The sequence below is a fragment of the Anolis carolinensis genome, chromosome 4 (assembly GCF_035594765.1).
Source record: "Anolis carolinensis isolate JA03-04 chromosome 4, rAnoCar3.1.pri, whole genome shotgun sequence".
In the NCBI taxonomy this organism is placed as follows: domain Eukaryota; kingdom Metazoa; phylum Chordata; class Lepidosauria; order Squamata; family Dactyloidae; genus Anolis; species Anolis carolinensis.
The window spans coordinates 176,594,719-176,612,491 of record NC_085844.1 but is presented as its reverse complement, the minus strand read 5'-3'; the positions used below and the strand labels follow the sequence as shown (position 1 = coordinate 176,612,491).

At 37.1% G+C, this 17,773-nt stretch overlaps 1 protein-coding gene across 5 annotated transcripts in view; it reads right to left on the bottom strand.

Moving 5' to 3' along the window:
- lrp8 (LDL receptor related protein 8) overlaps positions 1 to 17,773 on the bottom strand; it is a 239,221-nt gene that overhangs the window by 65,459 nt on the left and 155,989 nt on the right. For all 5 annotated transcript variants that reach the window (XM_003220314.4, XM_008109592.3, XM_008109593.3 and 2 more), the window contains one exon: positions 17,237 to 17,359. In XM_003220314.4, coding sequence (XP_003220362.2) covers positions 17,237 to 17,359 — 123 coding nt within the window. The remainder of the gene's footprint in view (positions 1 to 17,236; positions 17,360 to 17,773) is intronic.

Below are 17,773 nucleotides of genomic sequence, written 5' to 3'. Positions count from 1 at the left end.
ACAGTAAGTGGCTAGGTCAAAGGGTAATCGGTAGTAATTAATTTATGTTACTCACTATTAATTAATATGGAATACCAGTGAATTCTTTTAAAAATAGCTCATGGGATATGCATGTGTGGCTGAAGCTCACAGTGCAAACAATTTTTTTGCATCTATGTCCATTTTGCTTTTCCACTATTAAGCTTTCAACATGAAAGAAGTCAGCAATATATTAAGAGGCAGAAGTCATTAAAATGTAGTTAAAACAGTTTTGCAGACTGGAGCAAAAACCAAAAACACCCAAACACAAAACCCAACATCAGGAACAAAAACCCAAAATAAAATACCACCACCAAAACAATTTTGAATTTTTCTAATTTCAAAGTGTTGGGTATGAAAATTGGCTAACGGAGAAGAAAATACATTATTTTGAAACATGTTGTCACAAAAAGATTGTGCAGATCTCACGGACTGTTGAAAAGACATATGAATAGTCCTCCTCCTCCTCCTCCTCCTCCTCCTCCTCCTCCTCCTCCTCCTCCTCCTCCTCCTCCTCCTCCTCCTCCTCCTCCTCCTCCTCCTCCTCCTCCTCCTCCTCCTCCAGCCATGGTAGTTGAAGTGGTGTCAAACTTTATTAATTCTACAGTGCAGATACAGCCTTAAATCATATAAAGCTTGAACTCTCATTAGCAGTGAATATGACTAAACTGTCATACTTAAGACATATAACGAGACAATGTGACCCGCTTGAAAAGACAGCTATGCTTCGTAAAGTGGAAGGCAGCTAGTAAAGAGGAAGACTGCATTACAGATTGATCAATTCAATCAAGGAGGCTACAGTACTGAGTTTGGAAAACCTGAGTAGGGCAGCTGACCAGGGATCTTAGAGTCTCACATTCATAACTTCACAGATAAGTTGATGTTGATATGACATTACTAACAACAAGATTAGCTTAATGCAAATGCTTCTGGAGATGGTTTCCACTGCACATAATTTATTTATTTATTTACATCACTTTTACCCCGCCTTTCTCTCCGAGGAGACTCAAAGCGGCTTACAGTAAATAGGCAAAAATTCAATAAGTGCTCCATCTTGACCTACATAAAGTTTGAAACTAGGAATGTTCAGAATATGTCCTCACAAACTCTGCTTAAAGAATGGGCAGATTAAAAATGTATCAAAAAGTCACCCACTGATGAAAGAAAGAAAGAAAGAAAGAAAGAAAGAAAGAAAGAAAGAAAGAAAGACAGACTTAAGTAGAATTACATGACCACCTCACATCTGTTACATTATAGGAACATGCTCAAATTTTCAGTCATATTTGATGCTCTCACAAAAGAACATTGCCCCTGGGTATTTCCTTTACATTCTGGCAGGTTTAATGTTGTATTTCCATGCTTTTGTTCTATAAAGTTTAGACCCATAAGCTTCACATTCTAAGGCTTTTAAGCGCTCAGTCAAATCTGCCTTCAGGGATCGCCCAAGGAATTAAAACAACAAGACGTGGGTAGCCCGAGGTAGACTTTGAACTAAAGGTTGAACTTAATTGTTTGGGAAATGTTGGGGATACTTGGAGGTAATTATTAAAGCCAAAGAGCTGCCTGACTGAAGTATGCTTTTGAGTAAGTCAAATATATTGGGAATGTGGCTTAGAGGAGCTCAAATGATCAAAGGAGGCATCACGTGGAGAAGGGCTGAGGAATTCCTCAGTCAGCTAATTGACTGAAGTGATAGTTTGAGGACAAAGACAAGTCTCTCAGTACAAAAAACATTTAACAAACATAAAAAATGATATTACCATAACTGATATGGTAATTGCAGGTACTCCTATGGGTGGAGTTTCCTCCCACCCTGAGGGTATCTCTGCATACTGTGTACATGATTTCACTCTTCCGTTCCTACACTAAACAGTTCCCATTTGCTGTACATATTTGCGTCCTCCCTCTTAATAATTTAGGGCTGCATGACATGAAGTTGCATTCATCTCTGGAACTTACATAGTAGGTTAACTTGAAAGTTAATAACTGGCTCAAGGTGACAACACATACGTTATTCTTAATCAAAGATCTGAACTGAAGTCTCTGTGATTTGGATTCTACACTTAACCAACACACCGTACAAGGGTAATGTTCAAATTTTCAAATACACTGACATTTAAGAAACTCGATAAACCATTATACAAATGGTTACACAAAGTGCATTGCTATCACTTCACTCATATTCATATGGACAAAGAGGTGACAACTAAATCGTTTTGAGCAGCTACAGATTCATTTGAGACTCCTACATCTTTCTCAAGGGCAAGGAGGAAAAAAATGTTCCTTTAGAGCCAAATTATTTATTTATTTATTTATTTATTGATGTATTTACAGCATTTATATTCCGCCCTTCTCACCCCAAAGGGGACTTAGGGCAGATTACAATGAACATATATATGGCAAACATTCAATGCCATCAGACAAACAACATGCAGTATAGACACACACAGAGGCAATTTTAACATTTCCAGCTTCATGAGGGTATGCTCGATTCTGACCACAGGGGGAGCTGTTGCTTCATCATCCACGAGTGACACCGAGTGCTGTACTTCCTCATTCCTTTCCACATGCTGCTGGTAGTTTTATGGTGTTGTAAATTAGTTAAATTAGCCTCCCGCATAAACTTCCTAGTTGACAGATGCAACTGTCTTTCAGGCTGCTTAGGTAAACAGCAAGCTGGGCTATTTAATGGGCGGGGGCTTAATCCAACCCGGGCTTCAAACTCATGACCTCTCGGTCAGTAGTGATTTATTGCAGCTGGTTACTAGCCAGCTGCGCCACAGACCGGCCCTGGTTTGCTAGAAGGACAATGGCCAAACATGAAGCAATGAAGATGCCTTAAGATTCTCAGGAAAAGAACACAATGTAATCAACTCAAAATAAAATTGAAAAATGAGTTAATGGTGGCAGCACCTTGTTAGCTAGGAGGAGTAGAATATTATCTACAGAGCCCAACTATCAAAATGTATCAAATTGCTTCTGTATTTTATAGCAGAAGAATGCATATCCTCAGCATGTTTTTCCAATTCCTGTAACATTTGTTCAGATGGATTTGGATTTGGTACCTTTTGGAAACAAGCTCCACCCACAATCAGAGATAGTGAAGTGACTGCTGCAGGAGTCTTCCATAGATGGGAAGTCTGATAATCTTCCTCAGTTGGAAAGACCTCTTCCATTGGGGGAAATCACTGGATCGAATTTGTTGGGTTGGATGCAATTATACCCCTCAATGAAAAGAGTTTTTTCATCTGAGGGAACTCTCAAGAACAGAACTGTTGGGTAAATCCAGTCGTTTCCCCTAATTTTACTGACTGAATGGGTATGTTAATGCTACTGTCAGAATAAAGATAAATGCTTAAACAAGAGCATATGAAAAGTTTCTAGGAGACTTATAACAGGCAGTATGGCATTTCTCATGCTTCTGTTCATGCAAGTTATTATAGATAGAAAAACCACATCTGGTCCCCCCCCCCATACAAATTGCCCTTATTCAAACTGCTAAACAGGACATCCATGGACAAAAGTCATATTGCCTTATACGTTTAAAGGGTTTAACTGCTTATTATTATTAGATTTATTAGTGAAATGTCTCCCAATTGTTTTATTTGTATATCTAACTTGCTATTCTTGAGTTGTTTTATAAGTATACCTTGATGTTGTTTATCTGACTGTTAATGATTTGATGTGTTTCTTTATGTTGTTGCTGGCATTGAATGTTTCCCATTTTTTGTTGGAAACTGCCCACCCTTGGGGAGTCCCCTTGGGGAGATAGGGTGGGATAAAAATAACATTGTATTATTGTTATTTATTATATTTTGCATGTGGAAATGCATTTTGAGATTGAACCCAATGCAACTGTCCAGAGAGGTAGAGGCAAATATTTCATTCGGTAATAGGTTGGAACTGGATGTTTTGAAACACAAATGCATATTGTTAGCATATTTGAATGAAACAAAAGATATATAAGTTGGATTACAGGGGGCAGACACTGTCAGTATATTCATATCCAAAAGGTGAAGAGACACAGATTACTACTGAAACTGAAAAAAGCTAGTACCTGTGAAATTCATCATGAATATTCATGACATTAATTGCATAACCTATTTCTGCCATTGTTTTGATATTAATAAATGACACAGCTACCTTAGAGTTTATAATTAATATCTACTCAGCCACTTCTAAATATAATAATTATTTGTGGCCTTTAAAGAATCTAAGCTGCACATTTCATCAAATTCTCCTTTTGATTAAAAGTGTGTGAGGGGGAGGGCCTCCCAATGGAAGAACTCATATTGGATTTCCACTTCTGAATTTTTGTTTTTATTGAAGTGAGGATAAAGGGCCCCATTTTGACAGAGCATGATTTCCCAAACTTAATAATTAAAACAATACTGTTAATGAAATGTAAAAGCAGTATTTTACCAATGCAGCCCACCAATGTTTATTTGTCCTTAAGAGTCCCAGTTCCATTTTAATATCTTATCCAGAACTCAATCTATGTAACTCATGGCCTGTCTGTTTCTCAAACTCCACTGGCTTCCAGTATTTTATTTTATTTATTGTGTCAGAAGTGAACCAAGGGTACAGTTGTAATGTAGTTAAAACACAAAGTTAAAAACTTGGCATTACACTAAATGTCCTTTGACCAGGAGCTGGCCACTTGGAGTGCCTCTGGTGTTGCTGTAAGAACGTCCTCCATTGTGCATGTGGCAGGGCTCAGACTGCATTGTAAGAGGTGGTCTGTGGCTTGCTCTTCTCCGCACTGGCATCAAGTGAATCACAAGGATAACCAACACAATGAGTATAGTATTGCCCTTTGGCGTCCATAATGAGCAGTCAGTCTTTCTTCCAACTTCGAAATTGCAGAAGTGTGTGGAAATAGTCTAGGAAGTTACTGATCTCTGCCACTGTCACGGCAGCGTCATTCAGCAATGCTATGTTGTCCAAAGACAACTTCACCATGCAATGCCATAATAGTAATTCTCCCATCAATTTATACTCCAAAGCATGAAAAATAAGTTGGATGATGTCTAGATGGGACTGCTATTTGATGGGACATCCTGAGGTCTTTCAAACAGTGGTGCTAAATTCAACAATCTCTTGTTTTTTCTCCTTGTAATGTGCTGGATATGGGAGGCTTGCCCAGACTGGGATCTTAGTGAGTTTGTTGGGTTGGTCATTAATGATAGATGGTTCAGCAGCAGGTTATAAATCCCAATGTTTTGTTCATACAAAGGAATAAATGCTATGGGTGAAGAAGACCCCTTTAAATCCAAGAACATTTCTATTTTGACAGATAATTATCTACACATAGAGACATATTTCTTTCACACACAGCACTGCTGCTGAATATATGTATGTGACTCAACATGAAATGCTACTTGCTTATATACTTGTAAGGATTGGCTCAACTGGTGAGATTCATTTACAAACGATGGTTTATTTGTACATCTACACACCACTCAAATTTGCCACTGAGCCAAGATGATTTTCCCCTTTCCTTTCATGATAATATTTGTAAGTGAACCCCACACAGCACCGGTTTACTATCTGGCAAGGCATAAAAGGGATGCTTGTAATTATCTTTGATTCCTCTTCCATCCTGTCCTCCCTCGTCCAACAGACATTGTGAAATGAATAACTCAAAATGAGGTTAAACAATGAGAAGAAAACTGGCTTGACAGCAGTTTCAATAGCTGCAGAGTGCCTTGAAGGCTGGGTAGAAGTATAAATGTTCCTGCATCCTCTCTAAGTGCATTACATTCTAAAGCAGCTTATTTTAATCAAAGTTATCATGCCAAAAGAAGAAACATCCAGAGCACATTTAAATAATAATACCCATTTATATTTTATCCCTTCATTCAGATTGCAACAGCCCTTGATCCACTTATGTCAAAGGAACTATGACAGGCTGGAATAATCCATACATACTGTGTGTTGCTGGACATTTACTTGATGGAGTGTGGTTTATATGAGGAAATGGACTATAGTCACATGATGGAAAACAATTGCTGATTAGTTTTCCAATGACATTTGATACCTATTAAGTCTATTAAAGGGAAAATAAAATCCAGGGAACTATAAACAAATAAAGGAGAGATAAAAGTAACCATATCTAACAAAAATAAGACATTTTATATTTTAAAAGTAATAAGCACAATGTACTAGAGGCTGCATAATGAAATATCACTTTTTTCTCATTGGACATTGCAGAGGATTGCTTTCAGCTGCTACCAAAAATATGGAGGACTCAACGTGTGTAAGATAGATTGCCACTCACTGATACTAATATATGGAGGATTCAAACTCGTTACCACTACTAACACTGCCACCAATGTTATATTCAGGAGCCTCCTCTGTGTTAGGATATTTAGAAACTCACACGAGACACTTTATGTGTGGAAAAACAAGAAGTTGTTGTTTATTTGTTCTTAAACAGCAAAGATGGGTAGCAGTTTCAATAACAAGTTAGGCTTTTCTCTTACAAAGGATGGTTTTATAACTTGAATTGTATGGAAATATGTTCCTTCACACAAGAAATACAAACAGGACAATTTAAACCTTTAAATCCACTTCTCCTGGGATTTAACACCAGCACTCTAAACTATAGAGTCTCAATATAGTTCTCAACCTTTCTTCCCCAAAGGCTTTTAACTATATTCCTCAAAGAGGTATCTCTCTAATAACACAGTTCCCAAGACTATCTCTATCATCACACTCTAAACACCAACCAACCCCCTAACTGAATGAAAAATTCTCTGGCTGCATAACTCCAACTGTCACTTTGGCTCCGCCCATCTCCAGTTGCTAAGTAACTCTCCCCATTTACATCAACCAATCAGACTGCACTTCCAGTAATGGCTGTCTGATCGCTCCTCCCTCTTGTTCTACTTAGCTTTTGCAAGCAAGGCCCGAAGCTACCTCTACACTGACCTTGTAAAAAAATAAAAATAAGACATTTTATATTTTGAAAGTAATAAGCACAATGGACTAGAGGCTGCATAATGAAATACAATTTTTTCGCATTGGACATCTACAGAAAGACATATGTAATAATAATAAAAGAAATGTATTTTTTTCTTCTTTGTTGTATTAAGGCTTTCCTAATGACATAGCAACATTCTCGATGTCATTATTGCTGTATATCATTTTTCTGGGAAAATGTTTCATTTCAAAGATTTAGCAATCTACCTTTATATAGATTAGACTCAAAACAAAAACATTACAATACGAAGTGTCCCAAACTAATTGAATGGTTATCTTATTTTTGTTGTGCTCCTTAGAGTGCATCTACACTGTAGAATCAATGCAGTCTGACACCAGTTTAATGTCATTGTTCAATGGTATGGAACCCTGGGACTTGTAGTTCGTAGCACTACAAGTGCTGTAAAACTACAACTCACATGATTCCATAGCTCTGAGCTATGGTAATTAAAGTGGTGTCAAACTGCATTATTTCTACAGTGTAGATGAATTCCACAACATAAGAACATAGAAAGCTGCTTTAAAGTGAATCAGACTATTGGCCCATATATCTAGTGTTATCAACTCTGACAATTTCCTAGGGTTTCTCTCCTAGCCCTGTGTGGAGGTCAATGATATTAAATATTTACATTATGCTTATTGTAACATCCCGGCCATTTCTGTATAGAAACACAAGCTCCAAAAATATCTGGCCACCTTTTTCACATAACGCAGATGAAGTACAGAACAGTAGTCATCATTAGAACTAGCAATCTTTTCGCTTGTATGATGTAATAAAGTTCAAAGCATGCCAAACATTTCCCAGTCTTTCCCCCATTAAAGTACATTTTTTTTCTTCTCATCTCATGCCTTTCCCACAGAAATGACCTTGAAGTTGGCATTGCCAGGTTTAAGCCTCAACTCCCATGCCATAAACAATCCAGCATCAAAGCAGTAGATAATGGCATAGTCAAAAGCACGGCAGCTCCAATAATTCTACATAAAACTTATGGTAGGATTTTGGCGTCGTGACACATATTTTATTTTTCATGAGGGATTTAACATTGCTTAATGTAACTACTGAAGAACTAAGGAGGAGGCAAAATTTTCCATTAAAAGAATCACTTTGTAATGCTCCCCCCCTTCCAGCAGATATTAGGCAGATAGGGAAAACATGGCAACAACAAAAAATTGAACCAGTGAAAGCCATTATATTACCTGCATTCTTTCCATTTTGAAGAGGACCTATATAATTTTCCATTATCATTTTGATCACTTGGTTTGTCACATTTTTATCATGATTGCTCACTAGACTTTATTGTAGCTTCAGCTGCCTATGAATGCAAATATCCTATGAATGCAAATATCTGGTAATATCCAGATTGGTGTTTGATCTAATTTTGTATCTCCTGGTGCTTTCTGTGAGATTTTGGTCTTCTCTTTTCAGTGGCATTGTATTTTAGAGGCTTACCTCAGTTAAAAAAGGTACTTTGCTCCGAGACATAGCATCTTTAACAGAAACCGTAGTACGATAATAAAGAATAAGAAGCAGCCTATTCTTTAGGCTATTCAAAGCTTGGCAGGAAGCTGCCAGGCTTTGAAGTTGCAAGGCCATTCAATGCTAATCAAGGTGGTCAATTGCAACATTCACACTTGCCTGAAACAGACAAGAGTTCTTTCTCTCACCCTGGACTTTCCACAGATATATAAACCCTACTTGCCTAGTTTCAAACAGACCTCATAACCTCTGAGGATGTGAGTGAAATGTCAAGAGAGAATGCTTCTGGAACATGGCCATACAGACTGGAAAACCCACAGCAACCCAGTGATTCTGGCCATGAAAGCCTTCGACAACACTATACTAAAAAGGTGAGGTGTTCAGCAAGTTTCAGGAAACTTTTTATCCAGAATTAACAATATGCATATCTGAAACGAAACAACTTGGTCAGGTAAGCTTTGCATAAATAGATAAAAGTATTTAGATGTAACCAGAGACTCCTAGAAAGCATCCTTCAGAATGGATTTTATAGAATATTCTTCAGCAAGGAATACTCAGAGGAGGGTTTGCCATTTCCTTCCTCTGAAATACAGCCTACATCACATTGTACTCATTGACAGTCTCTCATCCAAGTACTAACTAGGGCTGAACCCAGCTTAGTTTCCAAGATATGACAAGATCTGGTGCCTTGAGGGTATTTAGGAATAGCACAAATAGCAACCCATAATATTCTGAATAATGGGACTCAAATTTGGAATTCTGCTCCACTAAAACAAACACAAGTCAACATATGGTAACTTGTATACTCCTCATACAGAGATGCTTTCTGACTGCTCCCATATTGTCAGTTTTATGGCTGTTTCACTTGCTCTACAGGGATATTTGTAATCCTGAAACTGTGCTCTTGTAAAGTTTGTTCTCTAGTAAACAATATGTATTATTTAAACCACCCGAGCTTCCATGGATAATAGAAAGGGAGTATGAATTGCCATCCCCCTACCAAGTAAACTAAGCAACCAAATATACTTGTTATATTTTTCAAGGATTTAAATATTGCTATCCTTATGCTGTTGACTTTTAATAAGGAAGAATATATTTATAGACCTTTTGTAATATTTATAAAAACTATCTGTTTCAGGAATGTAGGTGTCTGCAATGCAAGTGAACATAGGTCTAAAATTGAAGTTCTTTTTAGCTTAGGACAGAAACCTGTTCCATTCCATACTGCTGTCAGGAGAGGAATAAATTCTACAAAATGAGGAAAATCCAGTTCGGAACCCAAAGAGATAAACATTGCCCAATGAATGTTCAGGAAAGGATTGAGTACTTCTTCCTGCATGGAACAAGCCAGTCAAGTTTTTAATATAAAAGAACAGGATTATATGGACTAATAATATCTATGGTGTTGGGTGTGAACTCCTTCCAAGAAAATAACTTATTGCTCCATTAATAACTAGGGACCCATTAACACTGAACAGTTATAGCACTATTATTCCAGTTTAACTGCCTTGGTTCCATTCTTTGGAATCCTGGGGTTTAGTTTGATAAGACACTAGACTGCTGTAGTTGAGAATGTTAAAACGCTTCTCCCTATGCTCTCCATCCCAGGATTAATAGGATAGAACCATGGCAGTTAAGGTACTGTTCCGTCCCCACATTAGTGATTTATTTGGAAGGTGTCTGTTAAGCAGGGAAGAGATCGAATGCCACACATTTGAAGTAAAAACAACAATGTATTAAATAACAGATCTCAAACTTCCTCTCCTCAAGAGGTTTACAGCCAGTCTTTGTGAGGGGAGTTAAAATCCTTGAAACACAACTACAGTTCTGGCTGTATGTCACTTTAATATGGTCTCAATTGGATTTCAATATGCTACATCTCCAACGTGGCTTTACTTTGTGTCTTTACTTTCATATAGCTTTGATGTAACTTCTGTGACTTGTGTGGCTTGCGTGCGTGGCTTCAACGTGACTTGTATAACTTGCGTGGCTTCGACGTGACGTTCTATTTTGTGGTTCTTTCACCTTCCTTACTCTTCACCTTCCAAAACCACACTGCCTGACTCCTTGAGGAGCCAGAAAGGATTTGGCTAAGGCTCCGCTCCTGAGATGAGTCTTAAAGGGACAGGGCAATACAAGGAGGAAGAGGTTATCTAGACTAACCCCTCAAACTATACATAAAATGCTAATCTCCTCTAACTAAATGAGGGCTTAACAGGAGTAAACAATGAGAAATCTTGAAGAGGCACAGCAAGTACTATACATATGTAGTGTGAATGGACCCCTAAGTTTGAGCACATTTCCTTTTTTTTTGATCCAGGAAGCTGTGTGCAAGACAGATGGATTTTGTGCATGTGTTAGGAAGTGAAGGATATTATTGCTATAAGGACTTAAATGCTCCCTTGGTTAATAATATTAATAAGAAATAATTTTATTTCTTACCCGCCTCTCCTCGTGGCTTGAGGCGGGTTACAGCATCACTAAAACATAATCATATTAAAAATTCTTTAAAATACACATATTAAAACATATTTGTACAAAATACGCAGAAAAAAGATTAAACACAAGACACAAGTTTAAAACTGGCTGGGTGGACCTGCCATAAGAGATAGGTCTTCAAATGTGTTTTCAATTCCGACAGCTCATTTATACATGGTAACTTCTAAAGGCTGGTGCACAGCTTTCATATATGACAATGTAGATAGGTATACGCTTATACTCACACATTATATGCAACATCTTGCAACCATTATTTTTAGCCAGATGGATGATCGCTGTAGAATGAAACATGCTATTCCAGGACCATGGACAGCTCCCTAGAGAAGTTGCTGTTTTAATTGCTGTATGCAGATTTCATTTTCAGGCTCAAATGCTGGTCTTTCATAATTCTTTGAGGATTGTAACATTTATTGTTCTACCACCCTTCCTTTCATGTATACATTTCACTCACAAATCAAGGATAATTGTAAATATATAAAATAATTATAGTTTAGAATAAGCATGTTAATAGCAATAAAGTCCGTAGCAGCTTGTTATAGTATCTAAATAGGATTTTGCAAGTGTCTGGGTATATAACAACAACAACAACAACAACAACAACAACAATAACAACAACAACAGATGTTAGTTGATTATATAAGTATCTAATATGGAACATTAGTAAGAGATTGCATTTCAGATTGTGTTACATGAATTTCTAGATCAGTTATTTTGATATAAACTAGTATTTGTTTTTCCTTTGCATAAAATCAATTAATATTAACACAATTGTCATACTGCATGTCTAAAAAGCAATGTGATCTGTTGACATCCAACAGAAGGGATGTAGAGAAGAGAGAGACCAAATCTCAAGAGGCTGAAAAAAGATGATTTTATTTTTCTATTAGCCCAACACATTTCAGGCTGTAATATTTAATGGCCTTCTTTGGGAGAATACAACTTTAAAACCACCAACATATATTCATAGATTAAAGCATGCAACCATTTTGTGGAAACGCTTTATGTTAAAACTGCATGATTTCAATCCTTATACAAAACAGACAGCAGGGAAAAATAATTTGGTAGTTAAAACTTTTCTCTAAATAATGTAAAGCCTCCTTTGTTTTTATTACATTTTATAGGATAATAAATAATAGTACATATTAATATCTTCATATTCTATGTGAATTTCATTTGAAATAGATGCAAAATTCAGCCTTTTATTGTTGTCTTTGTTTAATAAACATAAAATTCATTAAAGTAATAATGCAAGAATTTTCATGTCAGCTTCTCTCTCAGCCCTGGAAGAAGACAAAGGCAAACTCAGTCTGAACAAATCTTGTCAAGAAAACCGTACAATAGCTTTGCCCTAGAGTTGCCATGAGTCATAAATGACTTGAAGACACACAGCAAACAAAGCTAGTACAGTTGCATTGCATTACATATCTGCACAAATGATTATGCAACATGGCATAACAGTTGCATAAAACAATTAACTACGTATATATCCACGTACACATCTGGTTGCAAAGTGCTTGTCAAAGAAGACCTTAAATGGACGCACAAACTCTTGTACATACACTTTGTATTACTACTTGTACAATAAAAAGTATTTTTGCTACTGTACTAACTCTGAAAATGTTCTAGGACTGACATAATGTGTTTCAGTCCAGTTAGATACAGACCATTAACCATAATTGTTTATAGTCAAAATAAAGGAAAGGTCCAAAACTTTGTGTTAGAAGCAGACTTTGAAAATCTTTTGAAATCCCAATTTCAATTCCATTCTTGCCTGACTCCTTGAAAAAAAAAGTTACCCATTGAGCAATCTAGCCTGCTACCACTGCCTGTTACATAGATTACCACTGCCTGCTACAAAAATTAGTAAAATTAATATGTTACATGCAATGTGACAGAATGTTGGGGGTATTTTTAGTTTTTTGCTGCAGGTCTTCTACTTACATTTATCTATAGTAATTTTACTATTTCTACTATTACTGTCTCTATTGTGTATGTCTAATAAGGTAGAAAGTTGATAGAAAAGTATGCAGGTTGAATCCTTGGAGTTTAATATAACATATACAAGATTTATGCAGGATTGTCTGTTCATTAACTGGCTCCACCACAAAGTTAGCCAATATTCTATTTTTCTAAAGCTTTTTAAAATGGCTCCATAAACAAAATAATTCAAAGGAGCAATTTAAAATTATACCTCCTTTAGGAATTTAAAAATAGCTTGATAGAGGCAATATTAGGTTGTTAAAGCATTTTGCTAAAAACCATTTGATTAAAAAAACGGTGATCCCATTAAAATGCTCACTTTAGCTTCCCAGAAATTGTAAGAGAATTCATCTGGGGTTATACCAGTAAAGATTTCCTGAGAAATTGACCATCTTCCATTGAGTCTGTTTTTTCTATGCCGAAGAAAGATATCTCAGAGCACACACAAGTACATATACAACATGTCCCATTGTTCTGGGATGTCAAGAAAATAAGTCTGTTGAAGTGGATTTATTCTAGTTAAATAACAGTAAGGTTGTCAGATTCTGCATCCAACTATTCTGGATTTTCCCTCAAGCTGTTACTCAAGCATACATATAATGTGTCAGGACAAATGCAGAGAAGAAATTCAAAGCAGATCTGTATGCATTTGATAATATGCCAGGGAATTTAAAGCCCAGAAAAATCACCTGTTATTTTACAAAAAGAGATTACTAGTTATTATGTTTATGAATGAACATGTGAAAATATATTGTCTCAAAAACCACACCAATTTGATTCAAGTGGGGTGGGGTCAATTGTCCAGACTGAGCCTCTGGACGAAGGAGAACCCTCTCCAAAACTAGTGAACCCAGGTATGAAAAAAGCGTAACTGCAGCCAATAGTCAGGCAACTGGAAAGCTCAGCTTTTCTCCTAGTGATGGACAATGTTGTTTACAGGAAGAGGTCAAATGAACTCATTGTGGACCTCACCGTGAACTGTGCCATCTAAACATAGTTGCTTCAGGCTACAGAGATTTACAGGGGAAGGAAACTGCTTAGTTAATTTAAACCCAGCCAATGGGATAGTGGTGTTGCATTAATAAGAAGGCTCTGACTGAAAGGGAGACAGACTGGCACAAAACCATATAAATATGTTAATGTCACTGCAGAGATGATTGCTTTGGTAGTACATATGGCTGTTAAAAAGAAAGCCTTGTTGGAAATTTATGTGCAGCTTTCTTAATTAGAGAGGAAGGCAGAATTGACTCGTAGCCTTTAAAAAATAAAGAGAAAAGAAGCTAGATAATTTTATATTCTCTCTCCATTGCACACTGATGAAAACAAGCATATCATTGTCCTTTTGCTGTCACTTACCAAGAGAGGCCACCCATGTGGTGTGTGGCTTGTAATTCAAAGTATGGTCTGCAGATCAGCTTAGACAAGTTGTTATACACATGCAGACCTGATGGAAAAGTCTGGAATGGAAGGCATTTGCTTCACTCTACTCTGGATAGTTTAAATAGAAGACCAGCATAAAACTCTAATGAGTAGAACAAAATGTTAGCAGTCTACTGATGTCACAACAACACTGTGACCTCTTAATTATTTCTGGAATCAGCATAGTCATTCTGTCTCCAGTTCTCTGTGTTGCAACCAACATCTGCATGCCAACTGGATATGCATCTGCTGTTGTTTTCTAACAGCTGTATAGTCTGGACAACCAATGATGAAACATGCAGAATGCTTTTCCCTTCTGCTAGAATCATAGAATAATAGAGTTGGAAGAGACCTCGTGAGCCATCCAGTCCAACCCCCTGCCAAGAAGCAGGAAATCGCATTCAAAGCACTCCCAACAGATGACCATCCAGCAATTCTACCACTACTATTCACAGGTCCCGCTTACTACCTTTTCTTTCAACTAGATCCCTATGAAGATAAATATCTTCAGCTATCTTCCCTTACCAATCCCAAATGGCACAACAAGGCATCAGCAAATGTGCCCCATTATAGAACTCTTCTATATTGCTTGATTTTGGCATGCATAAAATGTTCACAGAGGAACTTGGGAATTTTGGCCAGAATTTGGGAATTTTCCTTTTATGACAACTGCTCAGCAAACATGGTCCAGGCCTGCAATCTGGAGAGGTGTTATTCCCAAAAGTTAACTCTTCCAAACAATGCACGAGTCTGTCATAGTTATTTACAAGCTCCTTTATTTTCTACATTTAAAAAAATATATGAATCTTCATTTATACCCTAAGCAAAACATGTACTACGCCAATAGCTCTTCTAAGGTCTTTCCCTCAAACAAGTTTCCTCAGACTAATCATATTCAAACACACTCTCACTCTTGTGTATTACTGATATTTAAATTCATTTTTCCTTGGGCTAAATCTTCACCTAGTCAGCATTGGTGGCTATTTAACAACTCTCCACTGTTTCAGATCAATGGAAAACGGATGATCTGACCCAAAGGGTGAGAATAACAACACAGTAAAAGATAATAAAGAAAAGTGGAGGTTTTCTTGACACTTACAATTATGTCACATGCGCAAATAAGTGTATCCTACAGAGGAAATTTGCTACATTTGGCTTCGATGACTGCAAGCATTTTATTTATTTTTTATTTTTGTGGAGGGGAGTCATTAGCTTCCTTTTGTTTTGCTACTCATTTTGAGTACAGTTTTATGAATGCCATGCTTTCCCTGAAAGTTGTGAACAGCAATTATAATATGAGATCAATGTATTGATTTTATAAAGTACCCCATAGAAGCTAGGAAAGATAGATTCCTCTCCAAGTGTCACTGAAGCCATTATTAGGTCAGTAGAAAAATCACTGATTCTGACAGATTTACATCCTAGCTAAAAAGTAATACAACTTTTCCTAGATATTAATATCTATATAAATGGAAGTAATTGATAGCCATCACCACTCTCCCAAATCGTTGGGTTCACAGGATCTAAAGCATGAATACTGGCAGACATTTTGGTGAGTTGTCTCAAGAAGATTTAAATCTGCATCTAATAAACCTTTAAGAACATCGCCAGCTCTGAATCAGCATTTGAGAACAAAATTACCAGCACTGATATATGAGTAAGTTTGTTTTTTAAAAAACCATAAACAGATGTCTGAACACAAACACTTCTAACTTGAATTCCAACGAGATTCTTACAAAAACTCTGTATCAGTATGTTTCTACAGAGAGAAGAAGGAATTACAATACAATTCACTTGTGTTGTGTATAGCTGTAAATAGGTATAGCTAGGCATCACAACACCAAATTACAGTAGGCTCATTTCCCTACAGGCCCTGTATCATTTCTGTAACTCTCTGGCATAAATAACATGCTTGATGCCAAAGTAAACAAGATACCCAATATGTTTCCAAGCCCTAGGTTTACTGTTTTGACTTACAACATTTCAGTAAAATAAATGGTATTACATTGGAAATTTTCATGGTATTACAGATTCCTTTTTCTTTGTGCCATTCAATTTCCATTCTGCTAGATGATCTCTTGATCTGAGCTACCCTTTGTCATTTGCCTCTGAGTAGTTTGCCTCTATGGTGAATTAATTTTCTCTGTTGCTTACTGAGATCAGCCATGCAAGTTTCCAAAGGTGAATGTTATAGCTTTGCATAAGATGAGACAGAAGAGTTGGCCCTCAAACTGAAGGTTTTAAAAAGGCACCAGTAAATTTTCTAGTTGAATGTGTTATTAGTAGTGTGGTGGCAGTAAATGTGTTTGTGTGCATTTTTGTGTTATGGGTGTGTCAGAGAGAGAGATAGAGAGCAGAAGGAAAAGAGTCTGTTCATTTTGCCAGTTCACTTTACAAATTATACATGTATACTTTGAGTATACAAGTCAACCACATGTATACGTTGGGGGGAAGTTTAGCTGCCAAAATTAGATTTTGAGATGACCCATAAATAGGTCAAGGATCATTTCACAGAAAGGGAAAGCACCAGCACTATCTAGGGAGCCATCTGCCCCTGGACAACATTGCCACTATTACCACACCCAGGCATTCAAAAAAGTCAAAATTGGGGCCCCAGTAAAGAGAGTGCAGGAGGCAGTGTTTCATTTAAATCCTCCCAGTATGGATGAAGCTCTTGCTTTCCATCAGTCTACTCAGAGAAGGGGACAGTTCCTTGTTTTGATAAGAGTAAGGTACAGTACTTACACTTTGTGAAGTCGGGTTTTTGGGGTCAATTTTAGGACTAAAATTTCTAGACATACACAAATATATACTGTACTACAAAATTAAATTACAGAGTCACTTAGCAGGCATACTTACTGCATGTTGCTTCAGATTCATCAGACCCATCTGGGCATTCATCTTCTCCGTCACACTTCCACCTTGATGGAATGCAATGGCCGTTGTTGCAGGTAAAATCAGTTTCTGCACAGGTCTTCTTGGCTGAAAGGAAAGAAAAAGAGATGATAAAATACAGTTCAACGGGTCAGTTCTTTGTCTCTTTTAAAATTAAGCAAACACTCGCCATATGGGGAAAACTAATTTTATATTACATCCCACTATCTTAATGATATGTTGGCACTTGAGCAAGAGAGACTTGGCTTCACATTTGCCCACAGAGACCTCCCTTGTGAACAGGAGATGATCAAATGAGGCTAACCTTCATCACATCCATCCAACTGCAACACATTCATCCAGCTGTAACAAGTGGGCCCCACTTGTTACATAGCTTGTATTGTGAAACACTGGACATGAAAATAGTCTAGGGTTTTTAAACATAAGCACCTAAGAAGAGCCATGTTGTATCAGATCTATCTAGTAAAGCATTCTGTGGTCAAGCACTTGACAATTAGAAGC